Source organism: Mustela nivalis (assembly GCF_964662115.1).
Source record: "Mustela nivalis genome assembly, chromosome: 4".
Taxonomy (NCBI): Eukaryota; Metazoa; Chordata; class Mammalia; order Carnivora; family Mustelidae; genus Mustela; species Mustela nivalis.
In genome coordinates this window covers 28,054,368-28,071,360 of record NC_139023.1, presented here as the reverse complement: position 1 = coordinate 28,071,360, position 16,993 = coordinate 28,054,368, and the positions used below count along the sequence as shown (strand labels likewise).

Sequence of the window (16,993 nt, the reverse complement as noted above, 5' to 3'; positions counted from 1 at the left end):
TTCACTACATCTGTATCTTTGGGGTAAATACCCAGGAGTGCAATTGCAGGGTCATAGGAAAGCTCTATTTTTAATTTCTTAAGGAATCTCCACACTGTTTTCCAAAGTGGCTGCACCAATTTGCATTCCCACCAACAGTGTCAGAGGGTTCCAGGGGCACTTTCAAATCTGATGCAAGAAATAGTTTCTGTTTCTACAGAGGTAGACGTAGATATATACATATACACGCACGCAGGAAATATTGCATACAATTTCAAAGTCTTCACAGATCTCTTGATGCCATAGTCTCTAGGTTGATTTTCTGTTACAGAGGCTTGATTAGGACCCTTTGGAGACTGTTCCATACTATCTGGAGGCCTGTGATGTCCCTTGTTGCATTGGTAGTTCTGTTAAGATTGGTGTTCTCTACCTTATCCTTTCATTATAAAACTCCTCATCAGTCTGTCACCTAATGATTTTAGCAGCACAGGTTACCATGGCCTAGAACAATCCTTGATTCCATCCAGGTCGAAAATGGTAATTTCCTAATCGTATCAAGAACTTTATCCTTGTCTGTTACTAAGTTACCTGAAATACAGTTTGTACTTGAGTAACAGTTACTTATTTGGAATATTTCTGAGTTTTGTAAAAGTTGACAATCGGTGAATAATGGAAAACAATGGTAATTGAAACTTTTTGCATCTTTCTCTGAGCCAAAGCAAAATAACAAAAACAAATGGCCCAGAGATTTGAAACCTTTCTTGTGAACTGCTCGACAGAATACTTCCAGTCAAAACCCCTCAAAATCCATGATTTTTATTTTTGCATCCCCATGTTTGCTATTTATTCCCCCCCCCCCAGTTTTACTATGTAAAAATGAATCTCTGTGCTCTCTTATAGAGAACATTCCAACAAAGAACGCGTGGGTCTCAGTAAAGAAAATTTACTACTTAGAGGATGCACCATTAGAAACACAGAGGCCGTGGCGGGCATTGTAGTTTACGCAGGTTAGTGACACTCCTCATTTTCACGGTTGTCTCCTCTGTGTTTTTCTTCAAGTTAACATTTTCTGTTTATTCAGAACGCAGTCTACAAAAGCAGAAAGGAAATTTTGTCTTGATAAGCTTAATCCTTGGTCTCTGTTTTTCTAAATGGATCGCAAAAGCAAACTAAATTAGCAAAATATATCATGCAACTACTCTTTGTTAAATCATCTGTCACAGAGACTTAAAAACATGATACTTGCTATCTGGCTTTAATTTGCATATTTTCTGACATGTTACCTGTGTAGGCCATGAAACCAAAGCAATGCTGAACAACAGTGGTCCAAGGTATAAGCGCAGCAAATTAGAAAGAAGAGCAAATACAGATGTCCTCTGGTGTGTCCTACTTTTGGTTGTGATGTGTTTAACTGGTGCATTGGGTAGGTAAAATAAGAGTTTTGTATACTGACCTCTTTTCAGCAAGATCTTTATTTGAAGGTATTTTATTTTCAAAATATTTATGAATATTTGACTTGTGCAAAGGAGATTTTTATTTGCCAATAATAATTTCCCTCACATCTCTATCTTTCTCATTCTGTGATCTGAAAGGCATTAATGTTGATGATAGCCAGTTACTTGTGGCCACAGTAGGAAAGGGACCTGGGAAGAGATTTGAAGAGAGACCGAGACAGGAGAATGTGGAGCCTTTTGCTTTTCATTTTGTTTTCAGAAATAAGCAATTGGTGTTCATCCAAAATAAATACTCTTATTTAGGAATGAAGTTCTATATTTACATAATACATATGTACTATCCTTTTCATGTCTGTGTGTTTTTTGAAAGGGCATGGAATCTGGTTGAGTAGATATGAAAACATAATGTTTTTTAATATCCCTGAGCCTGACGGACATGTCATATCACCAGTGTTGGCAGGATTCTATATGTTTTGGACCATGATCATTTTGTTACAGGTAATTTCTGTTGAGCTCATCATAGAATTTTAAGATCTTTGTTACTTACCCAACTATATTTGGTTTCTCAAACTTCCTTTTCCCTCTAACATTGTTTAAATTATTTGGTTCCTCTTAGGTCTTGATTCCCATTTCACTCTATGTTTCCATTGAAATCGTGAAGCTTGGACAGATATATTTTATTCAAAGTGATGTGGATTTCTACAATGAGAAAATGGATTCTACCGTTCAGTGCCGAGCCCTCAACATCACCGAGGATCTTGGACAGATTCAGTATCTCTTTTCTGATAAGACAGGAACTCTTACTGAGAATAAGATGGTTTTCCGAAGATGTAGTGTGGCAGGCTTCGATTACTGCCATGAAGAAAATGGTGAGTGTTGGGTTTCTGTGAAAACCAACCCTAAGATTGGTCGTTTTGGGCACCCAGTTAAAGCTTTGATAGTTCTAGCATATGGGTGCTGTACCTCATCAAAAGAGGCATTAAGCTTCATTGTGCTTTCAAAAGCTAGTAGGTCAGAGTCAAGGGGTCTACTGCCATAGTTTCTTCAAAAGGGAGGAAAATCCTACTAATAGCAGTAGGAGGTGGGAGATGAGGTACAGTGAGAATAGAGTATTATAGATACTTTGAGAATCTAATGAAACTATGACCATCTCCCTAAGAAATATTTTGAATCTAATGAAACAACTGAATCTCCATAAGAAATATTTTGAAAATAATTCCAGAGGGAGGGGTACATCTTCTCCCTAACCCATCACATCTTCCTTTAGCCATAGATATCCATCGATTCTTGGTTAAGAACACATAGTTTAAGAATAAATATAATGAGCTAAACTTCTGAGGCTAAGTAAATAATACAAATGGCAAGCTTTCTTTAAAGAACTGAACTACATTAATTTTGTTATTTATAAAAGTAATATGCACTCCTATGAAAATAGTTCTGAGAACTGCCCATAACTAATTAAAAACCTTACTCTCTAGAGGTTAACCACCATTAACAATTTGATGAACATATAACTCCATATTCTTTTATATGTGAACATACATATTTGCACATTTTCCCTTTTATAAGTTAGAACAGTTACATTATTTCTTTTTGCAGTTTGCTTGTTTTATTCGACACTATCTCATGGATTTTTTTTCTGAGTGAGCTCATAACTTAACATTAAGTGCATGGTTTTGCACTGTATGTGGTCACGCTTACTTTGCTATTGTAACAATACTTTCAGTGAACATACTCAATTATCACTTACTCATTCAACATAAATTTTGTGAGTGCCTAATCTGTGGTACAAGTCCCTTGATCTCATGTAGCTTTTAGAGTTTAAGGCAAGGAGACATAATTAAAGATTATGATATGTAAAAGAAAACTCACCAAGTAGTATGCATTTTTGTACATACATGTTTGTACATATCCTATTTTTATGAGATACCTTTCTAGAGTGGTATTATTGGCTCCAGAGGAATGCACATATAAAATTTTTATAGATCCTACAAAATTTACCTCTAAAATATTGTGCTGATTTACATTTCTACCACCCAGAAAAACAATACCCGCTTTTCACACCAGCCATAATGGGATGAAGTTACTCTTAATCTGTGTGATTTTTGTCTACTCAGCACTTCATTGCCTTAATTTGTCTCTGATTAGCAATGAGATGCTTAACTTTTTATGTGTTCGTTGGCCTTTTGAATTTCCTTGGTACAGTGGTCATTTCCTTTCCCTATTTTGTAGGAAGATTTTATCTATTAAGGCAGGGCTGGCGTTCAGCTCGTTGTTCAGTCTAGGTTGTCTGTGGCCACTGTGCATGTTCATTAGGGGGCTCGTATTGAACTGAATGTTAAATAATTTGTCCCTGTGATATTATCCTTCTGTGTGTGATGAGTGTTTTCCTGCTTCTTCATTTATCACTGTATTAGTTTTCTACTGCCAGATAACAAATTATGACAAATTTAGTGACCTTAAACAACACAAATATACTGTCTCATGGCTTTTGTGGGGCTTGGAGCCTGGGTGTTGGATGGGGGCATCCCCCTCAGGGTCTGTCACCAAGCTGAAATTTAGTGTCTGTTCCAAGTGTCTGAAATTTAGGGACTGTTCCGAGCTCCTAGAGGTGGCCCACTGTTGCTTACCAGATAGCCTCTTCCTAGCGTCCTAGTTTGCTTCCTCAAAGCCGCAGCATAATTTCTAGCTTTGAATTTCTCTGACTTCAGGGAAGTGCTGTCACTCTTCTTTTTACCTCATGAGATCAGATCTACCTAGGATAGTCTTCTTTTAGATTAACTCAGATTCAGCTGGTTAGCTGCTTGGTCACATCTGCAAAATCTTTCCAAGGTTTCCATCTAACATAAGTGAATCACAGAAGCGAAACCCCATAGTACCCGGAAGGTATGTTCCGGTCAGGGGGATCAGAAACTTGGGGGCCATCTTAGAATTCTGTCTAGCATGGTCTCTTAGGGTGTTTCTAACTTGTCAGAATTTTTATGTTTATTAAATCTTGTCAGCTATTATGAATATTAATAAGATTACGAATATTATAATTCCTGTCAGTAGTGTTAAACCCGGCCCCAAATTTTGAAAAATATAACTATTTTCTCCTAGATATACATACATACATGCATACATATATGTGTATATATATTTTTAAGATTTTATTCATGAGTTGGGACAGGGGTAGATGGAGAGGAAGAATCTTTTTTTTTTTAAAGATGGTATTTATTTATTTGTCAGAGAGTGAGAATACAAACAGGGAGAGCAGCCAGCAGAGCAGGTGGAAGGAGAAGCAGGCTCCATGCCGAGCAGGGAGCCCAATGTGGGACTGTATCCAAGGACCCTGGGATCATGACCTGAGCCAAAGGCAGAGGTTTAACTGACTGAGCCACCTAGGCACCCTCCTAGGCACATGTATTTTTTTTTTTTTTAAGATTTTATTTATTTATTTGACAGAGAAAGAGATCACAAGCAGGCAGAGAGGCAGGCAGAGGGAGAGAGAGAAGCTGGCTCCCTGCTGAGCAGAGAGCCCGACATGGGACTCGATCCCAGGACCCTGGGATCATGACCCGAGCCGAAGGCAGCAGCTTAACCCACTGAGCCACCCAGGCACCCCTAGGCACATGTATTTTTTTTTTTTTTAAAGATTTTATTTATTTATTTGACAGACAGAGATCGTAAGTAGGCAGAGAGGCAGGCAGAGAGAGAGAGGAGGAAGCAGGCTCCCTGCTGAGCAAAGAGCCCGATGCGGGGCTCGATCCTAGGACCCTGGGATCATGACCTGAGCCGAAGGCAGCGGCTTAACCACTGAGCCACCGAGGCGCCCCGGCACATGTATTTTTTAAGCTGGGTTTTGTTACCTGTGAACGCGAGGGATAAAATGTTGAATATTTATTGCATAATCACTATAGAAATCTAAAAAATAGCTATTCATATTGGATATATTGATACTCTGCATTGTTTCATCTTCTTCAGTGTATTTTTGTTACCAAAGCAATATTGTAGAAAATTCCAGATAAGCTAAAAGAAGAAAATTTAAAAGCCATCAATAATGCCCACCAGAGTGGACCACAGTTAGCACTTTTGTACATTTCTTTTGAGTCTTTTTTTGTACACATTAATATATATATATATATATATATATATATATATATATATATTTAGTGGCATTATGGTGTGCTTTTGTTTTTACAACCATTTTTCTTAAGACTTCCTCATGACTACCTTTCTGTTCTCTTTTCTCTACCTTAGGCAGAGAAGGTACCAAGTGACTGAAAATCCTACACTACCCTGACTGAACTGTTTGTGCACCATGGGTGTTGCACTTCTAGAGGCTATGCTATATTGCACTATAATAACTGCCAACATGTATATAAATAATCCACCTCAGTGTAGCTGAACTTTCACACCCATTTGTGAGATTTGTGTCCTCCATAATGTTTGACTCTAGATCCCTGTTTTGAAGAAGTATCTTATAGTAGTAATGTTTCACAAAATATACAGTGGAAAGCACTGCCTTGTTTTTTGTATTAGGAGTATTTAAGAGGGCTAGTACCGCCCTTTCCTATCCCAGTCCCTGAGATGGGAGTCCCCACATTTGGCTCAGCAAGTGTGTCTCCTCTGTAGCCCCTTAGGCAGAGAAGGTACCAAGTGACTGAAAATCCTATGCTACCCTGACTGAACTGTTTGTGCTCCATGGGTGTTGCACTCCTTCTAGAAGGTTCCAGCTTTGCCTGGGAGCAGATCTCTGCCATAGATACATCCAGAGTTCCGGGTCTCCTTTCTGTAATGGCTTAAAAACAAAGACATGTACATACACACTCTGATTGACAAAGGAGGGAATAGTAGGGGCTACTGCTCTCCAGAATTTAATGCTGAGACATACTATGTTCACTAAAATGAAAGCTAGTTAACTCTTTTTAGGATTTGCGGGCAAAAGATTTGATCTTTCCGTAAAGAACATTGTTGCTAGGAAAGAGCCCCGTGTACGTATGCATTTAAACTAAACACATCTGACAACAATTTGATGTTTTAAAACCTTGCAACATAGGGGCACCTGGCTGGCTCAGCTGGAAGAGTGTGTGGCTCTTGATCTCAAGGTCATGAATTTGAGCCCCGCATTTGGTACAGAGATTATGTAAATCAGTAAACTTAAAAAAAAAAAAGTAAAATTAATAAACTTAAAAAAAATAAAATAAAAAAAATTGCAACTTAGAAATTTGGTCTATGGACTCAGCAGCAAAGATATTTCTTTAAAAGATTACTGAAAGAGGTTGTCTTTTTTAAAATAATTTTTTAGTGTAGAATATTATTAGATTTACAGATGCTATTAAGGGTTCGTTGTGCCCCCCACCCAGTTTCCTTTGTCGTTAACATCTTATATTAGTCATATAATACATTTGTCATAAGTAATGAAATACTATTGACATGGCATTATTAACTGAAATCCATACTTCAGTCAGGTTTCTTCATTTTTACCTTATCTTCAAGGATCCCATCCAGGAGACCTTGGGACAGTCACTTAGATTTGACAGCTTTTCAAGCTTTCTGTTTTTGGATGACTCTAGTTCTGAAGGGCGCTATTTAAGGATTTTGTAGAATGTTTCTCACTTTCAGTTTGTCTAGCGAGTGTCTCTATGGTGCACGATTTGTGAATGTGATCTCTACAGTGGTAGCCCCTAGAAGTTTCCAAGAACAAGGATTTTGGAATCCGGCCTCCTGAGTCTGATTCCCGTCTTTACTGCCTACAAGCTGAGTGACTCTGGGCAAGTTATCTAATTTCTCTGGGCCTCAATAAAAAGGATCAGTATTATTCATGAAGATAATTTATGAAAAGCCAGTTGGAGCATGGCACAGAATAAGTTCTTTATCAGTAAGAGCTGCTATTGTGGTTGTAATTATAGTTCTCAAAATAAATAGATTGATCTTTTGGGGAGCTCATGGTCCAGTGTGGAAGACAGACATGGAAATGTAAAAATATGTGAGTGTCATTAAGATTAAAGTCTGGTGTTCTTGTTGCATACCGTTTTGATTTTTAGCAGTCAGTGTAGGAGGCGAATTTAGCTCTGATCAAGATTTGGAGCCTAGAGGATATCGGGCAAAGAAATTTTTGGAATGCTGGAAATGCACAGGGAGTTAGTTTAGAAGGAAAGATTTGTGTATCAAAGATATGCGGATGATACAGTTGGACGAAGCTTAGCTGGGCATGCTGTTTATAACAGGTCAAAGTTGGGATGCTGGAAATGTTTGGGGGATTAGTTCATAGCGAAATGTTTGGCAGATATGGTGATATAGATGGGAGAAGTCCTTGAGCACGGTGTGTTGTTCGTTTTTGGTTTTGGCCCTTTGGGGGGCACATTGAAAAGTGTATAAACTTTTTGTTCTATAGACTCTTGCCGACTTCTTCCAGATAGCAAATAAATATAAATAACGGGCCATGAATAGGTTATTAGCTATTTGAAGGGTGAGTCAGAAGAGAAGATGAGGGATTAAATAAGAAGGAGAAATAAAGTAGTTGACCTAGAAGCTAATCCAATACCTTCCTCGAGTCAAAGGAAAGACTACATACTTTGTATTTTCTCCTTTGAGTTGGAAGGCAAGGATTCCTGCCCCACTCCCATTCATGGAACTAATTAGAACCAGCTTTAAGAGACATATGAAAATCTTCATGATCATTTGGGTAGATTTTGTTGACCAATATGGTAATATGCTTTTCCTTCTCATGCCCAATTGTTGAGAAATTTTCCGAGTCTACAAGTATTATTCCAGTAGCTTTGTTTTCTGAATCAAATTATAACTTTACTGGTCTATTTCCTTCTCATAGTTTTTTACAAAATGATTAAAGATTACCCCATGTGTTCTTCAGTTTTATTTATTGAACAAGTTTGTCCCGTCCTAAGGGCTGAGCTCTCTGGCATTATAGTAATTACACAATTGCATGGTGACTGATTTCCCTAATGATGGCTAGAAGAACTTCCTGTATAGCCCTTATGTTTCTATAGGTTTTGTAATACTGTAATTACTTTATTTATTTTTATTTTTAAAAGATTTTATTTATTTATTTGACAGAGAGAGATCACAAGTAGGCAGAGAGAGAGAGAGGGAAGCAGGCTCCCCTTTGAGCAGAGAGCCCAATGCGGGGCTCCATCCCAGGACCCTGAGATCATGATCTGAGCTGAAGGCAGAGGCTTAACCCACCGAGCCAGCCAGGTGCCCCTGTAATTATTTATTTTAAAAATGGTATCACATACTAGTAAATTTCTTTAGCTGTTCAAGGATGTATCAACCTCAGCACTATTGACATTTTTGGCTGCATTATTCTTCATCCTGGGGGCTGTCCTGTGCCTTCTAAGATGTTTAGATGCTTCCTTGGGCTCTGCGCACTGAATGCCAGTAGCACTCCTGCCCAAGTTGTGACAAACAAAGTGTGTAAAGGCATTGTGAAATGTTTGGGGGAATAGAGTCACCCCTTGTTGAGAGTCTCTGAACTAATCTATCATATACCAATGACTGCTAAAGAGATAGAAGTAGTGGATACATGTACTGGCTTTGGAGTCAGGAAGATCGAAATTCATATCCCAGCTCTGCCCCCAACTAGCTATTTAACCTTGGTCAGAAGACCATGTCCCTGGTCAAGGATCTGTCTGGATCTTAGCCTCTCTTAGCTATAAAGTGGAGCAGTGATGGTTTCTACCTGGTAGCATTATGTTTAAGATGAAAAAGGAAGATGTAGACGTTTGTAAAGGAACTTAGACAGACGCCTGATGGAAAGGAGGTCCTCAATAAATGTTAAGTCCCTACCCCACAACTTTCCCTTGATCCCAGATAGAGACTATTAAACAGGATATGCAGACATTCTTTATTTTATAAATTAACTTGCCAAAGCCATACCCTATATTTAGTAACTAGACTTGGCCTGAATACAGACAACTAGCAATTCAACAAGTACATATTTACCGATTGTCCACTCTGTATTCCAGACACTGGTTATCACGATAAACAAGACAGACAAGGACCCTGTTCTCAAAGAGCTTCTATTGGAGAAAATAGATGCAAATAAATTAATTCTTAAATCAAGAAAAAAATGAAAAGTGCTTTCCAGAGAATTAAAATGGGTTGTTATGATACAGAATGATCGAAAGTCACTTTGGATTGGGTGGGGGGGCAGGGCCTCTCTAATATTTAGAGCTTAGATCTAAATAACACGCTTGAAGTTCAGGTGCAAAAACCTACCAGTGAGAGGCAGCAGCTGGAATAGAGGCCCTCAGGGTAAAATGAGCTTGGCAGTTTTCAAAGTAAGAAGAGAAGGCCAGCGAGGCTGGACTGTGGAGAAGGGTGGAAGAAGAAGGGGCAGGAATGTTCAAGAAGTCAGCTGCAATCAGATCATTTTGAGCTATGGAAGCCAAAATAAGGGAAGTTTTGTGCATGAACAATCTGCTCTGCTTTATGTTTTAGGAAGATCACTCTAGCTACTGGTTGAGGAATGGAGTGCAGAGGGGCAGGGAGACCAGTGATGAGGCTATTTGCACTGGCCCAGTTGGGATGTGATGGTGGCTTGGACTAAGGTCATGAAGATGGAGAGAGTTTGAGATATTTGAGATGTATTTTGGATAAATAATAGATAGCTATTGGTGATGTTTTACATATGGGTGCCGGGGAAGACCAGGAGAATCAAGGAGACTCCTAGATTTTTGGACAAGTAGCTGGATAAATATTTAGGTCCTGTCTACAAAGATGGGGAAGGCCAGAGGAAGAGTAAGTTAGAGGGAGAAGTGAGGAAGAGTTCTTCTTTGGCCATATCAAATGTAAGATATCTAGTCTCTATTTAGTCAACAAATATTTACTGAGTATTAGTAAATACGGCTCTGGGAATATCACATTAACATGTTAATATCATATTAACAAAATAGACAAAACTCTGCCTTTTTGGGAGTTTATATTCTAGTGGATGTTTCAAAAAAATAAAAACAAGATCTATAGTGTTTAGATGGTGTTAAGTACTGCAGTAGGGTTTATAATAGTGTGTTGTATCTGGCAAGCTTTTGCTGTCAAGGGATGTGGTAAGAGACTTGAGAAAGGTAAGAGAGTGAGCTCTGTGGATATCTGCTTAAAGAGTCCACTAGACATCCAGCTGGAAGTATCAAGTAGAGAGTTAGATATATATAGGAGTCTGGATTCCAATTAGAAATTGGAGTTGAAGTTACAGGTTTGGAAGTCAGGTGCATATGAAATGATATTTCAAATATAAGGCCAGGTGACATGACCAAGGAAGAGTCTAGAGGTGGAGCAGGGAAAGAGTTCCTGCAGCAGCCTGATGTTTGAGGGCTGAAGAGAAGACAGCAGGAGAATCTAAGAAGGAACGGCCATTAAAGTAGGAGGAAGAACAGGTACGCATGGTGTCGGAGAAGCCCAAAGAGCTTCTCCGTTCAGAGAGAACGGTCAGCTCTGTTGGATGTTACTAAGAGCGCAGATAAGATATGGACGGATGCGGTAATTGGATTGGGTAATGTGGAGCTCATGGGTGACCTTGCCAGGAGTAGTGTCAGGTGGGCAGACAGGGACAGAAAGCCATGAGACTGGTTGAGGAGAGATTGTTGTCAGCACAAGGGGAGAATTGTAAGGGTGAAGTCCTTGAAAAGGCTTGCGGGGTGGGAGACAGATTTCAAATTGAGAAAGCTTGGCAATTGAAACTTTATCAATAGTAGTAGTAGTAGTAGAGACAGATTGCAAATTGAGAAAGTTTGGCAATTGAAACTTTATCAATAGTAGTAGTAGTAGTAGCAGCAGCAGTAGTAGTAGTAGTAGTGGTAAAAACAAGAGTTTGGATACCAGTGTGGAGAGGTTGGTAGATTTGCTGATGGGATAAGAAGGGAGTTGCTTCCTAACTGCTTCTACTTTTCTTAGCAAGGTAGGTTCATTAAGGGAATCTGGAGATTTTGGGGATTTTGGAGGGCAGATTTGGGGAGGAGGTGATGTGTGAGAGCTGTTGAAGTAAATGTCTGACATACTCAACCTGCAAGCGCTTCTTCTCAGGTAAGGACCCCGTGTGATTTTTCTCTTTCAGCCAAGAGGTTAGAGTCCTACCAGGAAGCAATCTCTGAAGATGAAGAGTCCACTGACACTCCGGTCGACTCCCTCAGCAATATGGTGAAACCCAGGGCCCCCAGCTGCAGGACGGTTCATAACGGGCCCGTGGGAAGTAAATGCTCGAATCATCTTGCTGGGAGCTGTTCAGCTCTGGGAAGTAGAGAAGGAGCCAGTGAAGTGCCTCACTCCAGACAGGCTGCTTTCAGTAGCCCCATTGTAAGTGTGAATGCGTGACTTGAATTTTGCACATCCGTCATGAATAATGAAAGAACATTCCGTAATTGTGACAGAGCCCAACACTGTTGTCTTTCCTACCTGAGAAGAGACTGCGTAATTGCCGTTTAGTGTAATTGCCACACATCATTAGAAATATAAGCAAACACTAGTGCAACTTCCTGATTTGTGGGATGATTCAGTGTTGAGAGATAATATATCATTTCTGAAAAAGCCTGGTGTTTCTGATCGGGGCCAGTCGTGTCTGAGCCTGAAGAAGGCTGCTGGGGTTTAAGGCACTTGGCTCACTCTCAGAGCCCCAAAGCTTGGCAGGGTTATCTCACAGACAGGGAAGGATGTCTGAATCCCAGGCAAATTCAAGTACCCTCCTAAAGCCTTTTTATCTTTCTGCATTCCTCCCCCACATCCCACCACACCTGTGTCCTCTTCCCCTTTCCCAGTCCTCAGTAGGACATTTTCTCATATTTTCATTTTAAAGCTCAGCTGGGTGTTGCTTGATTCCCAGAGGGAAGAGTTGAACAGTGTTTAGTCACACTTACTGATGAACCCGTTTTACTGCCAGAAAATAGAGAGCGTCACGTGGAAGATAGGAAAGACGGACGACACTTCCATGAAAGAGCTAGAGGTCGCCAGTTTTGCCATACTTAACATTGCTTCAGTAAAAATTCAGCTGCCTGATTTCTGCCCTCCACAGTTCATCAATACTTGTGTTTTCCCAAGATGAGAGGACTCCCCAGCCGTGAGACTAGTAACTGGTTGATCTTTAAAATAGGCAGCTTGTAACAAGAACGAATCTACTTTGGGGGAATCTTTGGGTTTCTGCGTTGAATTTATTGTATGGTTTTCATAGTAGCGATGTGATCTGAGTAGACCCCAGTGAGCTCGCTGGTCCTAGAAAGGCCCTGAGGGGACTCTCTTGGCTCTTTTTGAAGTTGCCAGTGAAAATTGCATCCACGAGGGTGATATTTCAGTACAACTCATTTCGTTAATTTCTGTGGCACTAAGATATAAAACCTGGCCTAGTGGATTTTGGACATAGATCAGACCCTTCCAAGCATCTAGCCTTAATTTTCCTCCCAACTTCTAAAAGAGAAATAGGGAAAGAATGCATCTAGCCTCTTCTGTGCACTCACTTTAAGGCCATATCAGGAAAAGGGGCATATGTCTGGCTCGGTTAGGAGAGCGCATGACTCTTGATCTCGTGTGGGGTTGTGGGTTCGAGCCCCACATTGGGTGTAGAGATTACTTGAAAGTAAAATCTTTTTTTTTTTTTTAAAGATTTTATTTATTTATTTGACAGAGAGAAATTACAAGTACACTGAGAGGCAGGCAGAGAGAGAGAGAGAGAGAAGGAAGCAGGCTCCCTGCTGAGCAGAGAGCCCGATGCGGGACTCGATCCCAGGACCCTGAGATCATGACCTGAGCCGAAGGCAGTGGCTTAACCCACTGAGCCACCCAGGTGCCCCAGTAAAATCTTTTTTAAAAAGACTATATCTGGAATAGATATCGATTTTCCTCTCTTTTTCACCTTTTCCTCTACTAAGCTTTTACATTTTTCAAGGACATGAAGTTACCACCTGTTGACTCATGTTTCCTTGGAAGTAGTAGGGCCTGGCTACCCAGAGGGCCTGTGCCCTACCCACGCTCTCAGTTTCCTGATTTAGTCTCATTGTCTTCTTAGAAAAAAATGATATTTCTTAGCCTGTTCTTTCATCTGTACCATTTCCTCCATCCAAAATGTACTCTCCCCTCCCGGCAACCTACCTCTGTCTACCAAACCTGATGAAATACTTACTTCTTATAATACTTACTTCAAATATTCTTCCTTCTTCTTTTTTTTTTTTTTAATTTGAGGGAGAAAAAAAGCCCGCACGCAAGCGGTGGGAAGGCTTGAGAAGGAGGGGGAGAGGAAGAGGGAGGGAATCCCAAGCAGACCCTGCAGAGCCCCACTTAGGGCTTGATCTCACAACCCTGAGATCATGACCTGAGCTGAATCCAAGAGTCAGTTGCTTATCGGACTGAGCCCCCCAGGCGCCCCTAAATATTCTTCCTTCGGAAGACTTCTCAGACTCTTCTCAGATCCTGAGCTCTCTGTACACATTCCCTCCCTTCCTTGGTTCTAATTTATTTCTTATTTCTGCCTCTGACATACACCATTAACTCCTTGAGAGCAAGAACTCTCATCTTGACTCCTCAGCATTCGGTGTAGTGTCTTGTGTGTCCGTTCTTGACAAGTAGGTTTTTTGGTTTTGTTTTGTTTTTTAAGATTTTTTTTTTTTTTTTATTCATGAGAGAGAGAGAGAGCACACAAGCAAGGGGAGCAGCAGGCAGAGGGAGAAAGAGCAGCAGACTCCCCGCTAAGCAGGGCGGCAATCCCAGGATGTTGGGGTCATGGCCCGAGCTGAAGGCAAATGCTTAACTGACTGAGCCACCCAGGTGCCCCTCAAGAAGTAGTTTTGAAGGTTGTTAAATGAAGCTGATGACCACGCTCAGTCTCCCCATTCAGTCCAATTTTTTTTTCTTACTTGCCCTATACTTCAAGGCCATGTGTCATTCTCTTTGCGTGGACACACTGGGGTTGTTGTTTGGTTTTGTGTTTTCAAAACCACACCTGTTATATATAGGATAAAGAGGTAGGTGTTCCTTGAGATCCGAGATCCTTTCACTCTTGCTCTGGACAAGTTCATTTTACCCTTTTTGTAGATGTGAGATTATTTTGAGAAAGCTATCAATTCTTTGTCCTGAAAAATTAGCATCTCTAAAAATTTTTCCTACAATTGCTGAAGCCTGTCCGTGGAGCCCGGGTTCAGAATACAAATGTAAGGAATCCCACGGAGGACATTAGGAGAAGGGGGAATGAAGGCGGGGAAATTGGAGGGAGATGAGCCATGAGAGACTGTGGACTCTGGGAAGCAAACGGAGGGTTTTAGAAGGGACGGGGGTGGGGGATTGGGTGAGCCTGGTGGTGGGCATTAAGGAGGGCACGGATTACATGGAGCACTGGGTGTTACAGGCAAACAATGAATCATGGAACACGACATCAAAAACTAATGATGTCCTGTATGGTGACTGACACAACATAATAAAAAAAAGAATCAATTTAATTAAAAAAAGAAGACCAACTTGAGAGCACATCGGGAGCCGTGATGTCTAGAAACGGAAGATTGTAAGATGGCACCTCGGACGGGGAGGCGAGTTGAGTGCCAGGGGTGAGGATCCTAGGCAGGGCACCGGCAAATATATGCCAACCTTTGGGAAGTAAAATGTCACTGAGACCCCTGAGTCCTAGGTTCATTTTACCTATTTGAAATAGAAACCTTTTCCTTGTAGGCCAGTGTTTCTGTGCTTCTTTGGTCCTCTCTCTGCTTTCATTCAGTGAGAGCGCTGTTCATTTTGCCTGGGTAGCTGCTAGAGCCCTGTGTGATCTCCTATCTGTCATTGAGGCCTTAGCTTAGAATCACCTTGTCGGTAAACCATCCCTACCACCTAATCCAAAGTTCTTTCCACCCCCATCTCCACCCTGTCTCTCTCTGTCTCATTCTAGAAGCATCTTACTTGTTCACAGGTTAGTGTTTGGATCTGATATCTCCTCACATTAGAATGTGAGCTCCATGCAAGCTAGGATCCTATCTGCCCTAGGCACCTCTCTTTCCCTGAGAGTGCCTGACACCATAGATCAGCAAAATATTGATGGGATCAGTGAATGAATGAATGAATGGCTTAGTGAAAAACAGTGGCAAAATACTAGACACTGGGATATAGAATGAATATGACATGTCCCTGTCCTTTGGTTTTATTCTAGGAAGAGGAGACAGACATATCAATACATACCTACCATCCTGTGTTATAGATGCCGTAATGGTGGGTTAAACCAGAGTAGAGCAAGGGCGCAAAGAGGGGAGTGATCGACTCTCAGGGGATGAGGAGGGATTGAGAAGGGCCACAGAAGAGACGTAAAACTTGAGTTGGGATTAAACTAATGAGTTAGGGGTTTGCCGAGGAGAAAAGGAAGAGCATGTAGGGCAGGCTGTGTGGCAACTGTGGGGGCTCCGAGACAAGGGGCTGTGGACGAACGTGGTGTAGGGGAGGAACGACCATGTGTGGTTGTGGGGGCTCGTCTGTGGTGGTCAGGAATCTGAGGGAGCCAGAAGAAGGCTCGTGTGTCCATACTTCAGCCACTTTAGGTGGGCCATTGAGCCCCTAAAGCTGGAGTAGGATGGCAGTGGGAAATGAAGTAAGAGCCATGGCCACTGGGAGAACTGGGGGAGGAACGGGGGGCACTATTAAGGCCATCGTAAAGCTTCAGCCAGCACTGTTAGAGGGCAAAGAGAGGTCTTGGCCAACATTTGCTTGTTTAATCAGACCTGCAACCTGGTAGGAAGGCGCAATATGAATCATGAAAATCTAAAGTTTTAAATAGGCAGATGGTATATAAGATTCAGACAAAGATGCAGGACCACCAACATGAAACAAGATAAGGCTTTGTTTAACTGTAGGAAACTATCCACATTGTGCTTAAATTCAATTAGGAGGATAACTTTTCTCTGCATTTAAAGACAGAGGATGGGGAGGGGCCAAGGGGGTGGAGAGAGAGTCTCCGGCCGACTCCACACCGAGCAAGGAGTCTGACCGGGGCTCAATCCCATGACGCCAGGATCACAGCCTGAGCCGAAATCAAGTCGGACACTTAACCGACTTTTCTCTGCATTTAAAAAAAAAATGTCTATTTGAGTCAAAGTGGGGGGGGGGGTTTATGTAAGTTTTCTAAAGAGTGGCATCTTTTTTTTTTAAAGATCTTTTTTTTATATTCATTTATTTGACAGACAGATCACAAGTAGGCAGAGAGGCAGGCAGAGAGAGAGAGAGGAAGTAGGTTCCCTGCCCAGCAGAGAGCCAGACTTAGGCCTCGATCCCAGGACCCTGAGATCATGACCTGAGCCACTGAGCCACCCAGGCGCCCGAGTGGCATCTTTTCATTCTGTTTCTCCAGCGCCTACTTATATAATATAAAAGCAGCAAGTGTTTGGTAGTCGTGTACAATAAAATTTTATTCTTCTCCATGTACTGGGTTTTGAGTTAGGGATCCAAAGATCAATACAGGATGGTCCTTCCATTAAAGGAACTTAACAAACTCTAAGAACGAAATGCGCCTGGAATCATTTAAAGCAGCATGATGTGGGCCTGGCTCTTGGGGTAATCGGAGTTCCGAGAAGGCAGAAGCTGTCCATCACAGAAAAAAAGAGCAAAATCCA

At 41.2% G+C, this 16,993-nt stretch overlaps 1 protein-coding gene across 6 annotated transcripts in view; it reads left to right on the top strand.

Annotated features, from left to right (window-relative positions):
* The window catches only part of ATP10D (ATPase phospholipid transporting 10D (putative)), a 105,157-nt gene that overhangs the window by 49,023 nt on the left and 39,141 nt on the right, over positions 1 to 16,993 (top strand). For all 6 annotated transcript variants that reach the window (XR_014311075.1, XR_014311076.1, XM_082728358.1 and 3 more), the window contains 5 exons: positions 880 to 986; positions 1,271 to 1,402; positions 1,804 to 1,931; positions 2,050 to 2,302; positions 11,485 to 11,723. Coding sequence is in view for 4 of the 6 variants with exons in the window: in XM_082728358.1 (XP_082584484.1) it covers positions 880 to 986; positions 1,271 to 1,402; positions 1,804 to 1,931; positions 2,050 to 2,302; positions 11,485 to 11,723 (859 nt within the window). In the remaining 2 variants the exon portion in view is untranslated. The remainder of the gene's footprint in view (positions 1 to 879; positions 987 to 1,270; positions 1,403 to 1,803; positions 1,932 to 2,049; positions 2,303 to 11,484; positions 11,724 to 16,993) is intronic.